Below are 22,811 nucleotides of genomic sequence, written 5' to 3' on the forward strand. Positions count from 1 at the left end.
CATGGTAAGCTGATTGGGGACTCTAAATTGCCCCTCGGCATGAGTGTGAGTGTGAATAGTTTTTTTGTCCACTGATGCCCTGCAATTGGCTGGCCACCAATTCAGGGTATCCCCTGCTTCTGGCTTGGAGTCAGCTGGGATAGGCTCCAGCACCCCCCGCAACCCTAATGAGGATAAAGCGGTTCAGAAAATGAGATGAGACAATGAAGCATTCTTTGCGTCTCAAATATTAACTTTTAATGGAGTCAGATGGCCTGAAGTAAAGGTGAGTTGATGTAAAATACTAAGTAAAAATGTTACTCAATATTTTGTATATTAGTGTACTAACACACTGTTTCATAGCATCAAGACCACAAAAATCACAACTGATCTACGTCATCTTCTCAACATAGACATTGAGTTGGGTGGGAGGACAAACCACCTTGTGGCGCGCGGTAAGCAAGCCACCATCTTTTCCACTTTTAATATGGCGGCGCAATATGGGCGTGGTATACCCCCATTGTCGAACCACCTGGGTAAAGTAAGCACATGCGCAGTGTCTGGCCCTTTTGAACAGCCAGCCATTTGATGCTGACGGACGACTGTCACGCCAGCGAGGTAAGTCGTTGAGCAATTTACTGGCCTAAGTGCATTTTTATCACGCTACCGGGAGATTTTTTGAGCAATCCATTGAGCCAAAACTGCCATTAAATGTGTTAGTTTAATGCCAGGTGGAACACACCGTCGATAAGTTAAATTTGGGCTCCTTTTCCTCGCCGGCTGTGTGCCGTATGTTGTCCGTTTTCTCTCCATTATTGAGTCGTGTAGAAAGACTTCATTTAATCAAACAAAGCCGAGACATCAACGAACAGTTTGCTGGGTAAAGGTTCACTCCAAAATGGGTGATTAGACTAATCAATCACCCGTTTCCAATTTGTAATTGTTCTGTTTTCACCAAAAAAACAATCATAAGAAAATTGCTAAGGCAACTTACAAATATCACGGAGCCCCCACTAATTTATTTTCATTCTTTATCTTGATCGTTTAAGTTTCTTGAGATTTCTCTTTCTTGTAATAATTGTTTGGCAACTCCCAAATACCTTGGTTAAATCAAGTTTTCTCTGTTTAGAATTCAAGATGCAGCTCTTAGTGCGGCGTGGGCCCAGAACATTCACACCCTTGTAGAGGTAAGATCTTTAACCCTAGCCTGAAATAATTAGAAATTTTGGATAAAACAAAGAAGGCGCTGTAATGTAATTGCAATTGGAGGCAGAGCATGCGCCGCATGAAGTTAAGGATAAACTAAAGATTGTAGAAAGATGCACCGGTAGCAGTAACAATGAGTTTTGGAAAAGCTTCAAATTGATTGTTGAATATCCTCGAGAAACTTGCATTGGCTTATCTGAATGTAGTCAATGTAGCACTATGCTTTCAAACGTGAGTAAAAAGACTGCCACCTTAACGCTGGGAAAAGTGATGATCGTCAAACATCTATATTTTCATATGTAAATGTATGACTTAGATTTTGTTTTAAAAAAAAAAGAGAAGGCTTTATCAACTCACAAATAAAATATGAAATTTCAGGTTTGCTTCAGTCTTTATTCTTTTGGCACGATCTTACAGGAGAGCCAGATCAAGGTAAAAGTAGTTTTTAAAAAAAGCTAATCTATTGAGTCTCCAGTCTCTATAGTATACGATAACTTGCAGGCAGACAGCTCACACCAAGGTAAAATTGGTTCAAAAAATCCACCTATCTGTTGAATTTCATCTCTCTCTCTCTATATATATATATATATGTATATATATATGTGTGTATATATATATGTATGTGTGTATATATGTATATATATGTATGTGTATATAAATGTATATATATATATGTATATGTGTATATATATATGTATATGTGTATATATATATGTATATGTATGTATATATGTATATGTATATATATGTGTATATATATGTATATATGTGTATATATGTGTATATATATGTATGTATATATATATGTATGTATATGTGTATGTATATGTATATATGTGTATATATATGTATATATGTGTGTATATATGTATGTATATATATGTGTATGTATATGTATATATGTGTATATATATGTATATATATGTATATATATGTGTATATATATGTATATATATGTGTATATATGTATGTATATATATGTATGTATATATGTGTATATATGTATATATATGTGTGTATATATGTATGTATATATGTGTATATATACACATGTAAATATATATATACAAACATATATATACATATATGTATATATATATGTATATATATGTATGTATATATATGTATATGTATATATGTATATATATATGTATATGTATGTATATATGTATATACGTATATATGTGTGTATATATATGTATATGTATGTATGTATATATATATATATATATGTGATTTATTTTTGCAGGTATCAGGTCTATGTCCAGACTCTGGAGGGGAGTAGGTGATCTTCCTTGCAGGCTGCCCACTTCATGATTCCTCTCTTGTGACATCTCAGGGACTTTATGTATTTGTACAACATGCAAATAGTCATGCAAATTAAATAAAACCTTCAAACAATTATCTTGTAATGTACTTCTCCCCTCTTATATTGGTAACTTAATCTTTAATATAACTCCTGCAAAAGAATGACATAAAAACACTTAGAATCATTTCAAAAGTAGTGTAAATCTACTTTTGAAATAATTCTAAGTGTTTTAATGTCATTCTTTGGCAGGGTGTATATATAACTTGGTCTTTTAAGACTGGGCAACTCTTAAGTTTACTTTGTCATCTTACTTGCATTCTTTTGCTCTGAAGAATAAGACATATATCATTCAAGAACATTTATTTTTCCACAAAAAAGGGGGCTCTTGGGCTAGGTTCACCAGGAGCAGTGCGATTATCGATCGGTAAATGGACAAAGAATCCTCTTCCCTTAGGGTGGAATTCTGGAAGAAAAAAAACTGCTACTAGGTTATGTATTTTCTATTAACATCAAAAGGATGCTCAGTCGGCAAGCAACATTAAAGCCACAGAAAGAAAAATGGAAATATTAGACAGACCCCTCTGATGACTTTGCTCAGTGGCATGGTTTGCTTTTTGTCCACTTTAGAGGCAGAGAGACTAAAAAATAATCCAACTCCAGGCTTCAAGCACCCCTATCCATCTTATTTTCCATGTCTTCCAACACACCCAAATCAAATGATCAAGCTCCTGGACAGCTTTGTGATGAGTTGATCATTTGATTCAGATGTGGTGGGAGATACAGAAAACATACTGGACAGGTACCTGAGGGGATGTTTGTGTCAAAGACTATGCCGTGGACCCTGAAGAGAAGCAAGATACAAAATGAGTAGGTTTAGTAAACATGACATGCAAATAAATAACCTGAAACCCTTGGGTCTTACCTCATTCACAACTTCTGCCTTGAATTCCTTGGTCTTCTCATCAATTTTGACAGCTTTCACCTCCACCGTCTCCACAGCTTTAAACATCTACAAAACACCGCATGATTATGTAATTGCTCATTTTACCCACATTTGTTTTCCAGTCATTTTTTAAAATAATATCCCAAAAAGGCATTACAGACGCTCCCCTACTTACGAACATTCAACTTACGAACAACGGTACATACGAACATGTCTGCAAATTACGTTTAAGTCCAAAAATGTTCGCAGGTCCAATTTTGTATTTCGCGCCTTTTTCGGAGTAGTACTTCTTTCCGCCGCTAATACCGACGCCTGGCGCTGTGAGAGCTCAGCTCACCCAGCATCTACCTTCTTCGTTGCAATGCGGAAGTGCGTGAACGTATCTCCAGTGTGCAAAGAACCTTTTTCATTTGTATCATTAAATATCTCATGCATCCAATATTGAATATGGTTGGTAAAAAGCTAAAGGCTTCTATTGAGGGAGTTGCAAGGAAGAGGCAAGCCATTTCATTTGAAACGAGTGGCAATAATAACGAAGCTTGATGCGCGTGAGAGTGCTGAGCGTTTCACGGGCATTGAATCGTTCGACCGTCAGTACCATTTATAAACAGAAAGATCGAGCAGCAGGACCCAAATATTGAACGTTGCACAAAGTTTGCAAATCAATTGAATGATGCCATACAGTGCTACCGCATCATTTATGATGAAAAAAAGAAGAAAACTGTGCAATCGTCATTAGGTCGCTTCTTTTGGCCAGTTTCTAATACATAAATCTCTCTCTCTCTCTACAGTACTGTACATATTCGCTCCATTTTTTTTTTTTTCAGTACAAACCAATGCGTGTTACTTATACAAGCCTTAAACATACAAATGCACTTATATAAACCTTCAATATACTTATATCGGCCTTAAACATAAATTATAATACAAAATATAGCACTGAATCAACTTACAAACAAATTCAACTTATGAACAATCGCTCGGAACCAATTGCGTTCGTTAAGGCTTTTTTTCTTTAAAAATGACATAGTATTGTAAGGCTTTTTTCTTTAAAAAAAACGACATAGTATTGAAAGGCTTTTTTTCGACATAGTATAGTAAGGCTTTTTATTTACAAAAAAGACCATGTATAGTAAGGCTTTTTATTTACAAAAAAGACCATGTATAGTAAGGCTTTTTCCCTAAAAAACGACATAGTATAGTATGGCTTTTCCCCCTAAAAAACGACATAGTATAGTATGGCTTTTTTCCTTTAAAAAACGACATAGTATAGTATGGCTTTTTTTCTTAAAAAACGACATAGTATAGTATGGCTTTCCCCCCTAAAAAACGACATAGTATAGTATGGCTTTTTTCCTTTAAAAAACGACATAGTATAGTATGGCTTTTTTTCTTAAAAAACGACATAGTGTAGTAAGGCTTTTTTTCTTAAAAAACGACATAGTATAGTATGGCTTTTCCCCCCTAAAAAACGACATAGTATAGCATGGCTTTTTTTCTTGAAAAACGACATAGTAGAGGAAGGCTTTCCCCCCTAAAAAACGACATAGTATAGTATGGCTTTTTTCCCGTTAAAAAACGACATAGTATAGTAAGGCTTTTTTCCCTAAAAAACGACATAGTATAGCATGGCTTTTTTTCTTGAAAAACGACATAGTAGAGGACGCCTTTTTTTCTTAAAAAACGATATTGTATAGTAAGGCTTCTTTTCTTAAATAACGACATAGTATAGTAAGGCTTTTTTTCTTTAAAAAATGACATAGCAAGTAAGGCTAAGAGAGTCGGAGAATAAATCTGACTTCTGATTCTTCACCTTCTAGTTGTTGCTGTGGTCCACTGGCAAAATCATTGGGTCAGAACATGAGGCGGGAATCAGGAGTGAGTTCAATTCCACTCGTTGCAATTCTCAAATTGTTTATTGAGGTAATGAAAAGCATAAATACAATTTCCAACTTTACTGTGGTGCAGTGGCAAAGACAATGGGTCAGAACTTCAGGTGGACTCAAGTTCAAATCAGAAGTGAGTTTGATTCCACTCTTTGCAATTCTCAAATTGTTTATTGAGGTAATTAAAAGGATAAATATAACTTCCAATCATATCATTTCAGAAGACACTGTGGTCCAGTGGCAAGAACAATGGGTTGAAATTGAAGTTGGACACAAGTTCAAATCTGGAGTGAGTTCAAGTCCACTCTTTGCAAATCTCAAATTGTTTATTGAGGTGATGAAAATGATAAATATAACTTCCAATCATCTCATTTCAGAAGTCACTGTGGTCCAGTGGCAAAGACAATGGGTCAGACAGACCTCAAGTTAGTGGATTTGACTGCCATGTGGGAAATGGGGTTCGAATCCTGCTCTCGTTTGACTAATCACTACACTAGTAGTTCAGTAAATGGGTAATCCTTTTTTCATTCAAATAAAGACTTAGTCATTTTTTTCAGCAAAACAATATTTCCGGTCAGCCTCCGGCTGACCGGAAGACAGTTGGGAGGGGGGGTTCCTGGTGGTGTTCGACAGTCGGCCTGCGGCCGACTGCCGACACCATACAGTCGTTGACTGGCGACACCGGGACGTGAACCCTCGACACCCACGTCGCAGGCAGGTGACTTACCCACTACACCACGAGGCGGCCCGCCTATACATGATTGGAAGTTATATTTATCCTTTTCATTACCTAAATAAACAATTTGAGAATTGCAAAGAGTGGAATTGAACTCATTCCTGATTTGAACTTGAGTCCACCTGAAGTTCTGACCCATTGTCTTTGCCACTGGACCACAGTGACTTCTGAAATGATGTGATTGGAAGTTATATCTATCCTTTTCATTACCTCAATAAACAATTTGAGACTTGCAAAGAGTGGAATTGAACTCACTCCTGATTTGAACTTGAGTCCACCTGAAGTTCTGACCCATTGTCTTTGCCACTGGACCACAGTGACTTCTGAAATGATGCGATTGGAAGTTATATCTATCCTTTTCATTACCTCAATAAACAATTTGAGAATTGCAAAGAGTGGACTTGAACTCATTCCTGATTTGAACTTGAGTCCACCTGAAGTTCTGACCCATTGTCTTTGCCACTGGACCACAGTGACTTCTGAAATGATGTGATTGGAAGTTATATCTATCCTTTTCATTACCTCAATAAACAATTTGAGAATTGCAAAGAGTGGACTTGAACTCATTCCTGATTTGAACTTGAGTCCACCTGAAGTTCTGACCCATTGTCTTTGCCACAGGACCACAGTGACTTCTGAAATGATGTGATTGGAAGTTATATCTATCCTTTTCTTTACCTCAATAAACAATTTGAGAATTGCAAAGAGTGGAATTGAACTCATTCCTGATTTGAACTCGAGTCCACCTGAAGTTCTGACCCATTGTCTTTGCCACTGGACCACAGTGACTTCTGAAAGTTTCAGTTTCTAATACATAAATCTCTCTCTCTACAGTACTGTACATATTCTCTCCATTTTATTAAATTTTTTTTTTTTCAGTACAAACCAATGCGTGTTACTTATACAAGCCTTAAACATACAAATGCACTTATATAAACCTTCAATATACTTCTATCAGCCTTAAACATAAATTATAATACAAAATATAGCACTGAATCAACTTATGAACAATCGCTCGGAACCAATTGCGTTCGTAAGTAGGGGAGCGTCTGTATTGCTTCCATTTTTCTCTTCATACACTGGGGACAATTGGTTATTTTACCATATGTTTAAACTTGATTCAAAAATGACCCCTGCGCTATTGTTGAATGAATGTCTTCCTTATGTTTTGTCAAAACTACATTTAAAACTAAAAATGAAAAGTTCCAAGCCAAAGGTATACATCAGTGGTTCTTAACCTGGGTTCGACCGAACCCTAAGGGTTCAGTGGAGCCTTCTCCACATCGATTCATCATGTCTATTCAGGAAAACATGCCCCGCTTGACCATTTCTAGCTGCAGATGATCATGTGACATTGCTTGGCCAATCAGTGCTGCGAGGAATTTATTTATCTTGAATTTGAAAAAAAAGTTTATTTCACATGAAATTAGGGTTCGGTAGCTGCAACAAGGTTAAGAACCACTGGTATATATTCTATAAGTGTACTGCTTATTTCTTACACCACTGATGGCACATGTGTGAATTAGCCACACTATTAAAAATCAACACCAGATCAGTAGAAGTGTGTTATGATTACAAAATTTGGATGTATCATAATGGAAAAAAGCTACTTGCGCAAAGCATTAAACGCTGACCTATATTTATTACACGGAGAGAAAATAGAAACTAGTAATTAAAAATGACTCACTTTGCAGACTAACAGCTTTATGGCGTTAACAGGCTGCTCCTTTTTGGTCGTTTTGGCCAAATTCGGGATGTTTCCGAGCAGCCTGTGCTCGTTGAGGAACTGAAACACACAATGGAATGATTTCTTATTAAACATTAAGAGCTAGAGGTAACGCAATGTAGCCAATTTGCTTGCAAACATTTTTGTCTCCAACCACGTGGGGCGACATCACGCCAACGAGGCATGTTCCCGTCAACAAGCACAATTAAATGAGAACCGGGGCTTCTAAATCCCCAAATGACAACGTACCAAATGCGTGGCATTGTGCTGTTATCAGGTCTTTCTTCGGTAAATCACTTCTGAGCTGCTCTGCAGTCCGCTAGCGTCCTGGCTGCTGGCTCATCCGCCATTTTGAAGAGTGGGGCGGGGATTTGAACTCTGACCTTGGTCATGCGCATTCAAGATAGACACACAAAAATATTTTCACAATAACGTGTAGTATTATTCTAATACACGTCAACCCAACCCTCAACAACTATTTTATGGCTATAAAACATATACTGCAGCTACAGCTGCGACACATAAAAAGCATCAATAACGACCTCATACAATATTATTCAGGAATATAGCCATTTACTCACCAAAATTCATTTTTATTTGTAAACAAAATCCATCTTCCTTTCTTTCTCCTTTTCTATCGCCATCGAAGCTAATGCTTAAAGTCGAGCTTGTCCTGTCGTACTACTAGCATAGTACGTTTTTATTCCATTTAGGGCTGAAAATGTCCGTTTCCGGTTGTGACAGGCTAGCTTGCTTCGGACCTTTCTTAATGATGTCCATCTTTTCTTGAAAAGTCCGTCTTGAAAATGGCTTTGACAGCAAATCTGCAACCATATCCACTTCTTCTCCTCCTTCGGCCATTGTGGGTTGACAAAACCGCTATTAAATCAACAGAACAACATACTATTTGCGTGTGCAGCTCGCTACATACACAGTTTGGTAGCTCTGGCTAGTCCACTCTATCATTGGCCAATCACAGTTTGTGAAAGCGATGACGTATCCCTACGCCTCACTCACTCACACACTAAATTATTAGAGGCTATATAAAAGAGTTTTGTACAAATATAAGTCTAAAAATAATTGTGTGATTAGACATAAGTGCTGGACACATGTAAATACATAAAGTATCTAATATATATATATATATATATATATATATATATATAAATATAAATATATATATATATATATATATATATATATATATATATATATATATATATATATATGTATATATATATATATATATATATATATATATATAAAAATGTTTTTACATTTTTTATCAAGTCTGGGTTTTTAACCATAAAATTTGATCAGAACACATCTACATAAAAGGTGGTGTTTATTAGGCAGTGCATATAGTTGTTTGACAAAAAAATATAATGCACACCAACAATCCAAAATAACAAATGACACTCCACGCTTCATGTTGCTAGGTGCATTAATAGTAATAAAAGTGCTGGTATAATGAAAACGTACCAAAAAAAGAAGTTATCTTTGACGTGCGAAACACTGAAAAGCAGTGTGTGCAAACTCCATTTTACAAGGGTGGTTTTATTGCTGCTTACCAGTGATTGCCACTAAAATGCAGTAGATTGTAGCATAATGGTACATATATCAAAAATATGAAATAGTACTCAAGCATTACAAATAGATGGGCCTTGACAAAGATGTAAAAAAACAGAGTTTGCTCACTGGTGTTCTCAAAGGAGAAAGAAAACATGTTTGTAAACATCAGAGTATTTCCCAACTGCCCAGCACAAACAAGTTCCTTCTTGCTCTTTTGATAACCACTAAACAGTGACATGTTTGTGGAGAGCAGTTGGTTTTATTTGCATTAGAGCCAACTTAATGTGCAAATTCTGCATTACCTGCATGAAAACAAGTTACTTCCGATATTTTAACTTTGGGAAATAACTACAAATAACGTGCAAATGTTTCATCTTGGTGGAGCATAAATGATAAAATAATACAAATACAGTGGTACCTCTACTTACAAAATGAATTGATTCCAGAATTTGTTTCATACGTAAAGCAGCATTTTATATTGAATTAGCATAATTTGTTGTACAACCTCTAATAGTAGTCACTATGCACTCTTTGAAATGATAAAAGTAAACAAATAGTGTGAAATATGTATGCATGCTAAAACAGAGCAAAAATATAAGATAACTATTAAACCATTAAAATGACGCCACAACACCGTACTAACCTAAACTATCTATGTCTAAAATGTCTTTTCCTGTGTCTGTATTCTCACCCTCTTGCTACTGTATTTAATCTAATCTAATCTAAATAAATCCATTTCTTATACACTGTCGCTATCTCTCTCTCTCTCTCACTCGCTCGCCATCTTTCACGTCACTCACAGAGTGGCAAGAACAGCATTTCAATAATACCTCAACATTAGAACCCAATTCTTTGGAATATGTAAAGAAATAATAAATAAAAGAATATACCCACCCCGATATTAAATCCACATTATGTTAGGGAAACTGAGGAAAAACTCAACAATCAGGAGGAACTCACCACCAGAGACATTTCTTGACTCATTAATTACTATTTGATGTTGTGTGCAAGTGAGCCTTTCTTGCTTGCTAAATCCAGAGAAGGTACTCAAGGGCCACACTTTTAAACGCTGCTATATTGAAGTATCTGTGCTTGTACTTAGCTTGATCTTTCCTAAGTTGGACAGCTTTTCATATCCTGGAACAGTAATTTGCATATCAAAGTGTTTTGTAACCTGAAAATTTCGTATGTGGAACCATTCGTAAGTAGAGGTACCAGTGTAGTATTGTTTGTAGCCTTGCAAAACGGGGCAAAAGATGCCCCTGGCGACAAATTGAAATGATCTATAGATGGCAAAAAGCACTAGCTTCCTATTAAAAAACACCCTTGTTAAATAAGATCTTCAACAATCACTTCAATATAGTTCTTTGGCACAAAGAATGTACATGGCAAGTGTTTTGACAACAACGATGCCTTGTTCACGTCACTTCTATGAGTGAATACACAGGAAAAAAAAGGTTTACATTAGCTTTTTTGTAAAATTCAAGTTTAACTAGGCCCTAAATTCCATATAATCCATGTCCACTTAGCATTGCTCCGACAATGCGACATATTTCTATGCTCATAATGTGTAATACACACTTACATAATGATGCAAAATTCTCTATTCCATTCAGGAGAATGCGCAAAACAGGGATCAGGTCATGCGGCCATAAAAAAGACCCCGGAAAATAAGAAACATTTTTTTTTAATTCTATGTAAATGTGTTCTAAATACCATAATTTGTGAGATTATGAATAGTTTCAAATCGACATCTCATTCTAGCTAAAATGGGTAAGTGGAATGGCCTCGGCCAAGTTATTTATTTTTTGTAATCAATTTTAAAACATTTGATTGCTTGATGTTCTAACAAATCTTATTTTGGAAGCTTTAGTTTTCATTATTTTTGGTGTTTTTTTGTCATTCATAGGGCGTCTTTCACGCTCAGTTTATTTTCATGAGAGTAAATATTTTTTTGTCATTGAAAGAATCCAAAATGTTCAACTAATAAATTCCAATACTTAAAATCTAGACTCGCGCCCATCGTGAGGATAAGCGGCTCAGAAAATGAACGAATGAACGAATGGATTCTGGATCAAATGTGGTCTTTTGCAACCTTAAGTTGACATAAAAGCATTCATATTGGATATCTATGGAAATAAATTGTTGTGCATTACTGAGTTTTATGTGCAAACGTTTCAGAAAAAAAAATCACCTCACCCACTAATCGATGGATGTAGAGTTAACCTGCTCAGGAAGGAGCAATGGAAACGAGCCATTTCCCGCCAGTGCACCGTCACTCACTGCTCTTCTTCAAAATTGAAGGGGTCGACTCCGAGAAAGGCCTGGAGGGAGAGAACCAAACGTGATATGTCGAAAAAAAATGCGCCAGGCTTTATTTTTTCATGTGTCCACGTTGCTGTGGCGACCTGTTGCCGGGCTGCGGCCAGCCTGTCTGGATGGGCGTAGGGGTCGTGGAGTTGGGGCTCATCAGCATGGCGCTGTAGATGTTGGCTGCCACTACCAGGATGCACAGCAGGATGGGTCCGATGATAGCGCCTTCCAGACCCAGATAGTAAGCGCCGCCTGCCACTGCCAATCCTGTCAGATAAGGGTGGCCTCCACTGAAAACAAACACACACACACGTACACATCAAAGCTAATATATTGCTTGTTGGATTTCATACACTGTACTCCTTAATTCAATTCAATTCAAATTCAAAAGCCTTTAATGTCATCATACACAGCTGCGTATAACGAAATTGGCGGTGCTACTCCAAGCTTTTCAGTGTGTTTTCCCAGTAAAAAAAAACATAAATGGTATAAAAAAGACTGACATTAATGCCACAACGTATTGCGTATGAGTGTTTATCTTGACCGAATAATCATTCATTTTGCTGCTAAAATCCGACTACTGTTTAGAATTCTAACTGGCTCTGTCACTTTAAAAAAAAAAAAACCAAAAAGAGCCCTGCAATGTGTATAGATTTTTTTTTTTGCAACTCAGTTGCTTTAGCAGCTCTTAATTAAGAATGTTCAAGATACACACCCAGATATGTCCGAGTAGATAGCGGTGTCCACAAAGTAGGTTGGCAACAAGTGGCAGACGAGCAGCAGTACTGCCTTGACGCCTTCGCCCTGCGCCAGCCACAAGTCGCACACAGCAGGGACTGCGGCCCAGTATGTGCCGAGGAAGGGAACAGCGCCCAAGATGGCAGCCAAAGCTATCGGGAATGAAAACGAGTATTGGCAAAGAAGAGAAGAAACAACAAGAACGGGCAGGTCTTGGCGTGAGACTCACCTGACGGAATGAAGACCACATTTATGCCAAAGATGGTGTGAGTCAGCCAAGTGTAGAGGCCGTAGAAGGCCGCCATCTTGAGAGAGGCATCAAACACGCCTCTGTACAAAAACACACAATACATTTGTCTATATGCTGTTTAGGTTTCTACTTCAAGCACCTCAGTATATGTCAAGATAAAAGCATTAAACACCCAATCCCGATCTGTTGGAAAATAGGCTCCCAAAAATAGAGGGTGTGAATGTTTCTACTATAATCTGTCTATTAACTCACTGCTGCCATTGACGGCACTCGACGTCCAATTCATTTTGACTGGGAGGGGCCAAATGAACATTGAGAGTACATTTTGGGTCATTGTCCTGCCTCGGACGCAGACCCAGTTTTCCGACACTAGGCCCTACATTGCAGCCCAAAACACACAGAGTCCTCAATGTCATGGCTTTTTGCACACTATCAAAGCACCAGAAGTCGCAAAACGACGCCAAAACATGATCCAACCTCCACCCTGTTTGACTGTAGGCACCGTGTTCTTTTCTTTGTAGGCGTCATTCTATTTTATTCTGTGATAGAGATGCTGCTGCTGCGGATCAAGTGATAGGAGAGCTTAGGGGGATCAAGGCAAGGAAGATGATCTTTAAAACCTCCAGACTACTGAGGGACTGTGCGGATCAGTTGGAAAGAGTGATTCAGCATATTTAACCTCAGTCTCAGTCTGCAGAAGGTCCCCACCTTGTGGACTTCCTGTGTGTGGCTCCAGTTTTTTTTACCTAGGTCTACGATGTCTTCTGTGTCTGTCTTGCTACTACAACCAAGGAAATCTCCCGAATACGGGATGAAATTAAATTCTGATCTAATTTAATGTTAACTTGTCCAAAAAAACCATCAAATGTCACCAAAATTAGGTGAAATGAAAACTTCACCATTGGATTATATTGCAGAAAACCTCTTCCTATTGGCTCTCGTAATTGTGAAAGCAATATTGTCAACACGGGGAACTAAGTGAGCATCACAAAGAACAAATAAAATACAGTACGACACTTTCTGATCCCTACCTGATGGCCTCCTCCACAGACTGGCCTATGATGTTCGAAGACGGCCCAGGTTGTGAGAGAGGGGTCAGGCTGATGACCCACTTGACAGGCTTGTAGTACTCCCCACTTGAGCTCAGCAGGTAAAACAGGGTGGTCAAGAAGATCACCTTGAAATGAAAAATTAATGGATTTGTGCTAAAACACAAGGTAAAGTATGAGTTTGCTAGTTTTTCTACCAGGCTAAGGACAAAGTTGAGCAGAGCTGTGCCACTGTGGAACAACACAGTGAATAATGTGGTGGTCGTGGAGATAAGGAGGCCAATATTTCTGCTCATCACCACCCAGAGAGACTCCACGATCTGCCAGCAAAGGGAGTCACCTTCAAAACCTTTGTTTCACAAGCAATCAAAGAATTCCACAACACTTACAGACCACAGAGTCTCAATATTCTCCTGCAGAAAAGAGGCAATATCCTTCTGGTCCAGCATGTCCACTAACCAGCTGTTTCCTCTCTGAATAGGCAACTTCTGACTGCGGGGGCGCCCGGAATGTGTCACGTTCTATGAACAAATATGGCTGTGTTTTCACTAAGGTAAATTCTCACATGAAAGCGCTTGATGCTACCTTGACAAACCACGAGTGGTAAAGTCGGTCCCAAAGCTCTAGCACCTGCTTCTCAATCACATCTGTGTGGTTCACCTTGTCTCCTAAAATCTTGTGAAGCTGCAGACAAAACAAAGTGGCATTTAAGAAAATACCATAACCAGCGTAGGTCATTTGGAGTGAAATGCCAACTTTTTGAGTTATCCATTCTCTCCCGTGCTCGTAGACATTGGTGGCGGCGGAATTCAAAGCTTTCTGGACCACGCGAGTTTCTGGAAGCAAACTGGGGAAAGCATCAAGACAGACGAACGTCACCAGATGCATCAAATCGTTTATAATCTGAAAGGACATACTTTGCCCATTCTGGGTGGTTGGAAACGGTCTCATTGATGAGATTACTTGTGACGTCAATGATGTGCACGCTTTCGTGATGAACCTGGAATTAGATGTGGTGCTACAGTGTGAAGGAACATACTTAAAATATATATATATATATTTACATTAAACACATACCATGGCTGTGAGCAGCAGGCCCATGAGGAAGGTCCCAGCAACCAGAAGGATGATGATAAAGATACTGATTATTTTATCCAGCGAACGCTCCAACCACACCACCATCTGCACAAAAGACAGAAAAGGGAAGAATATGAAATGAAAAGTGAGGAAGGCAGTCAAGAAACACAAAGATCAAATCTGTGGACAAAGCAGTGTGCTTCCCATGGGTTTGATTGCAGTTGAAAAAAGAACCTAAATTCACGTCTCTTTAAAGGGAAAAAGCAAACAGCAAAGCCACGGAAACACTCACACAAGCATACAGATACATATTGTATTTTTAAATGGAGATGTGAAAGAAGTCAAGTCTAGCAGTTTTTTTAAAAGTGATAAAAGTTGCCACATTAGCCATTTGCTTGTATAACTAAAGAATTGACAAAAAAAATTGGTACAATGATGTAATTATATTTTGTATACATTTCATCACACTATTCATAAATATCAATATCCTTGTGTCATTTAGTTTAAGCTTTAAACTCACATCAAAAACCGTTATTGACGCTACACTTTTGTCCAAAAATTGTGAAAACGTTCCTCGCGTCTGAATATGAATAACTGTAACAATTCCATAAAGAATGTATTTTTAATTCATTTCATTTTCAATTCATGTCATGGCAAGCCATTTTCATTTATTTTAATTTCATTCTTTAGTGTCAGAATTGCACCGGTGGAAAATAATTTGTGGAAAATAATTTGTGGGGGGCCACTCTACCTATTCACCTGGTGGGGGTTAAGTACCCTAAGATTATTGACAGTAAACTATGGATCACAGACACCGATATTAGTACTGGTACCCATGTAGCACTAAAATGCCATCTGTATCCGGTAGTATGAAAAAATAACGTGCCATTGCTGCGCAGTGTACTTTTCGACAGTTTTTGTCCAACTTTACGTCTTTTTGAGTCTGTATCCATCTTTGCTACCGCAACCAAGATGGCGCCGTTCAAGTGGCAGCCGGTGGCGATAGCTCCGTCCACTCTTGCTTGTTTTTGTGTTTTTGCTGCTTTTCTGTCTTAATGATTTGATTTGGTGATTCTTAATGATCCCATTTACTTTGTTTTGCTTTGTACTTTGTGCTTTTGCTTTGTTGTTCTGTCTAATCACCCTCTTGCAGTATACAGTCATAATGAAATTTCCCGAATACGGGATAAATAAAGTTATCCAATCCAATTCTCAATGTATGAATAGTTGATAGTGCATTGTATGTACATCTTTTGACTGGCAACCAGTCCAGCGTGTAACCTGCCTTTGACCCCATTCAGGAAGGATGGGAGCACATTCTATAGAAAATTAACAACTGCACAAGCATGTATGCAGAAACACTGCCCTCTGCTGCAACAACATAAGTCAACATAAGCCACACGCACACGCGCAAGCAAGCAAAACCCTCAGAGAAGATGCAGCAGCAGCCGTTTAAAAAGAAGAAAAAATTACAGTTACGATCTCCTACTGCTGCAGTTTCCTATGAGGAAAAACTCAAATCTAAAAGCGGGAACTCAAGAGGGAAGAAAAAAAAAAACATGTTGACGGGAGGTGATGAATGAGCTTAACCCAGTTCAAGTTTGTGTTTTCTCTCATTCACGCATTCGAAACAAATGAATAATTGATCTTTTTCCCTTCATCTGTTCTTGCACACACACACACTGCACTCAGCTAACGGCTTCACTCATTACCAAGTCATTACCTGCTTGTTAAGCCAATGCCACAGCTTGGAGAGGAGACAAAGAGACATGAGGGAAATTGTTATTGGAAATAATTTTGCAGCATTCTGCACAGAAGCCCCAGTGTGTCACGACAACCCAACACCTGTCGTATTTGGGTGCAGACCACAGGGTGACGCGTGGCAAGCAAGGAGTTAATTATGGGATTATTAGTAGAGTGTTGCCTTTTAAATGTGAAGTGCTCCAAGTGCCAACCGAGAATGGAATACCGCAATCAAATAGTGGCCCTCAGCTTGATAAGACACCGGCGGGTGTTGAACAAAAACTCTCACCTCTAACAGATGTTGCCTCCTAAATCCATGCAGGAACCAATTAGTCATAAAACATGGAACAAACACAAACCAACAAGTTCTTACGGCATAGCAGCAAGAGCAAAATTGACACATGACATAAGAGATGTACAGTAGCTCTTTTCAGACAGTTTCTTCCAGATGTGTCTTTTCCATGTGATTGTACTAAAAATAAGCTGAGAACAATTAGTATAACTTTCAGATGAACTGCATTCTTATTTTGAAAACAACAGGAGGGAAAAAAACCTCCCTAATTTGAACTCATCCATTCAATATTCAACTATCACCATAACACCGAGTTCACTCGTGACCGGGCGTTTCGTCGAAAGACGTTTGGTCCCCGGACGTTTGGTCGACCGGACGTTTGGTCGACCGGTTGTTTGGTCGACCGGATGCTTGGTAGGACGGACGTTTGGTCGCCGGGTTCGCTCGCTGTCAAATTTTAACAGAGTTTACTGTTGATATTTTGATATTAGATATTTAGATATTAAACTCACTCTCTCTCATGATTATAATTTTGAGAGCTGGTTTCAACAGTAACAACCCGGCGACCAAACATCTGTTCTACCAAATGTCCGTTCTACCAAACGTCCGGTCGACCAAACGTCCGGGGACCAAACGTCTTTCGACCAAACGTCCGAATACCGAGTTCACCATGACTCAATCACATTGTTTTATGTTTGACATGTTTGAAATAAACACATGCTGAAAGCCACTATTTGAGGATGTACCATGAGCCTAATTGAATTAGCAAATTATGTAAGACAAAATACTGAAATTCTAGTGTCCTACATTTATTTCAACATGTTGCCACGTTTTGACCCCTGAACTAAGAGATTGTCGATCTAGAGGTCTAGCTAGTGTTGAACGTGAGAAGTAAAATAGAATATAGGCTGAACTCAAGCTTTTAATTTGGGCCCAATTCTCTGATATTTCCATGCGGTTAAATGAAAGAAAACTGGGCACCAATCTGCAATGAGCCATAGTTTGGACACCCGTGGTCTAATGTATCACTTTTACTAGAACATATTCTGTATCCTATGTCAATTTTTTTTAAACATGACAAATTTGATTTGTGTTTAGTCCTTCCATCAACCTGTATACTTGTCATGTAAATGTAATCCGCAGTTTACTTGTATGTATATTTAAATATGATGTATGTATATCTAAATATACCATTATATTTTGTTGATTGTTTGTATTTCTCCTGCTTTTTTAAAATGTTCAAATGATCTACTAAGAATATGTTAACCCGAATAAATCCTACAATTAAAATGCTGTGTGTAAAATCTTTAGAGCAAAGAATATTACTGCATGTGTGATTTCAAACAACGTCATGTCTACATATGGATATTTTTATTAAGCACCAGCCTTACCTTTGTGTCAATCCGCAGCAAGAATCGAGCCAATCCTTTGATTGGACCAGGGAGCAGAGCTGCTTGTCGTTCCCGCCCAAACTTCTCCAGCACCACCCACCAAGATCTCAGGGTCCTTGCAGCAAAGCTCTTCAAGCCAAAATGGACCACCAGCTTCTTCAGGACCCACACTAAATAATCAAACCAGGTGTGAGCCATTCATATGAGAAGGAGAATAGAGCAGTGTTTCCCAACCACTATTCCGCGGGAAATTGAGTCATACAATGTAATATTCAGAGAGAAACATTTATATGATAATAACGAGATTAAAATTGAACTATTACAAGGTTAAAGTCCAATAAAATGAACTTTAAATTAGGTATAGATTATACTATTACAAGATTCAAATTGTGAAACTGTCATTTTGTTGCTTATTTTTCTCTAACATGAACCGGAAGTTGTTTGGTTACTAGGCCATCAACTTTTGCCGACGTGAAGTCTGTGTGAGCACATTTTTTTGCTTAATATTAGATTTGAGTTATATTTGGAGAAAAATTCTAAAATTATGCCATTAAAAACATAATTTTACTTATTTTTGCATCACTCGAACCGGAAGGTGGTCAGGGTCTGCAGACATAAACTTTTGGTGACATTCGGTCAGTGTGAAAAATTAGATTTTTGAATAATTTTGGAGGTTTATGTGATTCCTGCTGATAAAACTTGATGAGAATGACTATCGTTAATATAGGGACATATGTCAAGAAGGGACACCATCTATGACATTGAAATTTCTGAATACGGGATGAATAAAGTTATCGAATCCAATCCAATCAAATATAGTTTTAAATTAAAAGATTTTCAGATGGTGGTGTCCCATGAGAAATTGGATTTCAATGCAAAAAGTGTGCCGCAGCTAGAAAAATGTTGGGAAACACTGGAATAGAGAATGCCACGGTGCATGTTACCAGCCACTGGGATGGGCAAGAGCTGTAGGACCCACAAATTAAACCAGATCTGGACAAGGACGATGGCCCAGGCCAGCAGGATGAAGTAAATGTCGCTGGCTTTGTGGGACGACTTCTTCTGGAAGAGACCAGACGGGACTCTTCTTGAGCTCTGGCGGAACCCCGGTGTGGCTGCAAAGTTGTTCACTGACTCTTTTGCATCTTAAATGGCGAGAGGTTATATATTAAGGAAAAAGAACAAGTGGCTCAAATATATAGTGTTTTCACTAGCTCACTGAATTGAATCGTGTATGGTCGATTGGTCGGCGGTCTTTTGGTCGCCGTCTTTTGTTCGGCGGTCTTTTGGTCGCGGTCTTTTGGTCGCCCGGACCGCGACAACGGGCGACCAAAAGACCGGCGACCAAAAGACCGGCGAGCAAAAGACCGATGACCAAAAGACCGACGACAAAACAAGGTAAAACAACACGGTCTACGCATCAATAAAAGCCAACAATGGCCATGAGCAGTTTCACTGAGCCGACGTGTGAGTGTATAAGAGTTTGTATGTACATGAGTGGTCCCCTTAGGAAGGCACGTCAGTCAGGGTCTTAACAAGTTCTCCAACAAAAAACAATAAAAGTCCGGGAAATTTGGAGCTTTTCTTTAGCCTAACAATTAATAGGGCGTTAAGTATGACTAAAATAGTAATTCGCAGTTTGTATTTAGGGAATTTGAGCAACGATTTAAATGGTAATTATCAATAACCTTCCGGGCGAACCAAAGACCGGCGACCAAAAGACCGGCGACCAATCGACCGTGTACCGAATTGAACAGCTAAACTTGAAATGGGGTTAATTGAGTCTTTCTGAAATGCCGTACTAGGAAGAAGTGTAATTTCACATCCACTCAATGGATGGCAAGGGCTCTCTCATTTTCAAAGTGTGTACAGGGTATACGGTATTTTTCCACCAAACAAGAGCACACAGTAAAGAGTAAAGAGCCAAATGACTCTTTAAAGTCACGGTGGAGAGTTGGAAAACACGGAAAGTTTACTTCATCGGGACGGGAACGTAACAGAAAATAATCAAAAAGGGGTCATCGAAGGCGTGTTCAATGATGGCAGGTGCTCCCATTTAAAATGAGTTAGAATGAGACAGCAACATCATTTAACATTCACTTCCCTCTTATCTAGTGCATACTTACATGATCACAACAACTTGGTTTAATAAACGTTAATAAAGCTAACAAATGAAATGTCACCTGTCGTACATGCTTCACTGGACTCAGTTTTGGACTGCAGGCTGCCACAGGAGATGGCCATGTAAATAGTGTTAGCAGCAAATGACAACACCTGCCCAGTCAGTTCTCCTAAAGAGTTCATATCACACAAAATCACTTCAGAAATCAAATCCCTAAAGTATGTAATAAAACAATAGCTGTAGGTTAGTTAGTAAGTGGCTTCTCACAGTTTGATCAGCTCACATAGACTAAAAAGGTTAATAATTCAAAACACAATGCAGCCTAAAAACTTCCATCATTAAGACTTTTTAGATGTTTTGATAGATCTATTGTAATTGTTATTTAGTCACTGTGATTGAAATGTGCATAGATTCAGATTAGAATTGTCATTTGATCGTGATTTGAAAATGATTGGTTTTCTTCACGACAACTAACTTTTTGTAGCTGCGACTGGAGGGATCAAACATCTTAATATCAAATAACCAAACTGAGATGTTCCTTTTTTATTTAACTATACAGTAACAAAGTACACATGAGGTGCCTTTTTTGGTTCATCAGTCTCGCCTTCCATGCTTGATTTTAAGAGTGTATGCCTTTAAAATCCGTGGCCAATCGTGTTGAAAGACAGGAGTGTCATCAAATCACAGTGTAGTTGTTTGCTCAAGTTAGTGGCTGGCGGCAAACCTGCTTGGCATCTGTCACGGGCCACAGAATCTAGTGCTTAAATATGCTTATTGCATGTTTCTTTTGTTCTACGCAGTGGGTGAAAGTGCACCCGTGGCTTTGTTTATTCATGGTCACTCCTGGGGGCATTTACAGTACCTTTTCACTAGTGCTATTGGGGCTATAACAATGATGTTTACATTATTTATTTTATTTGCGCCTTACCAAACAGTGGGTTTTTAATCAAAGAATTTTTCACAGCATTTGTATGCCTCAATAACCACAGCATGCCCACAAAGCCCACTCATCAAGTCTCACCTCTTCCAGGAACAGGAGGCTTTTCTTGGGAGCCCACAATCAGCAGCAGCAAGACCACCACAAATAAAGGAACCCGCCATGAGCCCGTCAAAGACACTGGATCAAACATAAATGTTAAATGTTATGACAAAGACATTATTATCCTCAATCACATTGCACTCAATCGCGTAGAACACAGAAGGTCAGAATGAATGCTTGGAGTGTACTAAAAATAAGAAGGGTCTTTCTCATGTTTCTCCCACTAACCAATGTAAAAAAGTAGTGTCATCCAGACGGGCAAGGAGGCGGACCTTAGATAGCCTTCAGTGTATGGACTCCACTTAAAACTGACGGCCAGCAAGTAGCCAAAGACAACGGTGCAAACCTGTGTCCACACAAGAAAAGACACAAAGACAAAGTGGTTAGCGTGTCGGCCTCACAGTTCTGGGGTTGTGGGTTTGATCACAGGTCGATCCTCACTGTGTGGATTTTGCATGTTCGCCCTGGGCTCGCGTGGGTTTTCTCCAGGTACTCCGGTTTCCTCCCACATCCCAAAAACATGCATGGTAAGGCTGGATGAACACTCTAAATTGGCCTTAGGTATCAGTGTGAGCTTGTGCCCTGTGATTGGCTAGCCACCGATCCAGGGTGTCCCCCACCTAGTGAGCTGGGTTAGGCTCCAGCACCCCCTGCAACCCTTGTGAGGATAAGCAGTTCATTAAATGAATGAATGAACGAAAGCTTATCGCCATCTATGGCAGTGAATGGTTTTTGTTTGTTTGTTTGTTTGTTTTTAAATCTAAGGAAATGTCGGTGTGTCACTCACCCACGCCGCGTGAAAACAGTCGAGCATCGCCGCGATTATCCCCCACAGTTGTCCAAGAATCACCTGCATGCCGACGACGCTCCACGACACGTAGACCCCGTACAACAACGGCGCCCCGGCTCCGATGGCCAAGAGCAGCGGGAGCTTGTCCATCACCTGCCGGCCCACGAAGTCCACTGCGTGGTTGACGCACCACACGGGCACCAGCAGAGTGCCCACCACGATGGGCGTCCCGGTGTCCTGGAGACCGCTGAGCCAAGAGCGTCCGAGCCGGGCCAAGGAGTGCTTGAAGGGGTGGAGAAAGGTCCCGCACAACACCGCCCAGAGCAGCGGCCGGAGAAAAGCCTCCAGGATGAAGTAGACCAGCACCGTCGCCCCACAGCAAATAGCCACGAAGATCATCGCCCCGGTGTTGTAGAAGGCCTGCTTGATGTTTTTATCGAACTTGAGCGACGAGGGCTGGTTTAGCAGCTGGCTAACCATGCCCACGGCCGGCTGGACGCTCTCGGTGAACGACACGGAGAGAGGCCGCTCCGCCGGAGGGCTCCATGGCGGAGGACCAGCGGCAGGGTCCGACGACGAGTCCTCCTCGTCGGCCATGTTGAACGCAACGCAACTAGTCAGAAAGGAGGATGCGTGACGTGAGGATGGCG

General features: G+C 39.3%; 1 protein-coding gene and 2 long non-coding RNA genes across 5 annotated transcripts; 1 reads left to right on the forward strand and 2 right to left on the reverse strand.

Annotated features, from left to right (window-relative positions):
• Positions 1-774: 774 nt before the first annotated feature.
• LOC144072819 (uncharacterized) lies at positions 775-2,589 on the forward strand. Its single transcript, XR_013299950.1, has 2 exons — positions 775-1,166; positions 2,435-2,589. It is a non-coding gene; the product is annotated as an uncharacterized LOC144072819 (long non-coding RNA).
• Positions 2,590-2,839: 250 nt separating this feature from the next.
• Positions 2,840-8,764, reverse strand: LOC144072818 (uncharacterized). Of its 2 annotated transcripts, XR_013299949.1 has the most exons (6): positions 8,367-8,764; positions 8,035-8,168; positions 7,747-7,845; positions 3,417-3,503; positions 3,072-3,335; positions 2,840-2,957 (listed from the first exon to the last, which is right to left on the reverse strand). It is a non-coding gene; the product is annotated as an uncharacterized LOC144072818 (long non-coding RNA). The 2 variants fall into 2 exon arrangements; XR_013299948.1 differs by having other exon boundaries at positions 2,840-3,335; positions 8,367-8,763.
• Positions 8,765-9,113: 349 nt separating this feature from the next.
• Positions 9,114-22,775, reverse strand: tmem245 (transmembrane protein 245). Of its 2 annotated transcripts, XM_077598957.1 has the most exons (18): positions 22,159-22,775; positions 21,600-21,717; positions 21,354-21,449; positions 20,394-20,501; positions 19,155-19,355; positions 18,211-18,380; positions 16,508-16,531; positions 14,785-14,889; positions 14,625-14,707; positions 14,464-14,554; positions 14,293-14,391; positions 14,097-14,228; positions 13,905-14,027; positions 13,690-13,835; positions 12,638-12,738; positions 12,386-12,560; positions 11,766-11,960; positions 9,114-11,681 (listed from the first exon to the last, which is right to left on the reverse strand). In XM_077598957.1, the coding sequence occupies exons 1-18, from the start codon at positions 22,756-22,758 to the stop codon at positions 11,633-11,635; spliced, it is 2,616 nt and encodes an 871-aa protein (XP_077455083.1). In that variant the 5' UTR covers positions 22,759-22,775; the 3' UTR covers positions 9,114-11,632. The 2 variants fall into 2 exon arrangements, with proteins under 2 accessions (XP_077455083.1, XP_077455084.1); XM_077598958.1 differs by lacking the exon at positions 16,508-16,531.
• Positions 22,776-22,811: the final 36 nt, after the last annotated feature.

This window comes from Stigmatopora argus, chromosome 4 (genome assembly GCF_051989625.1).
Source record: "Stigmatopora argus isolate UIUO_Sarg chromosome 4, RoL_Sarg_1.0, whole genome shotgun sequence".
Classification (NCBI taxonomy): Eukaryota; Metazoa; Chordata; class Actinopteri; order Syngnathiformes; family Syngnathidae; genus Stigmatopora; species Stigmatopora argus.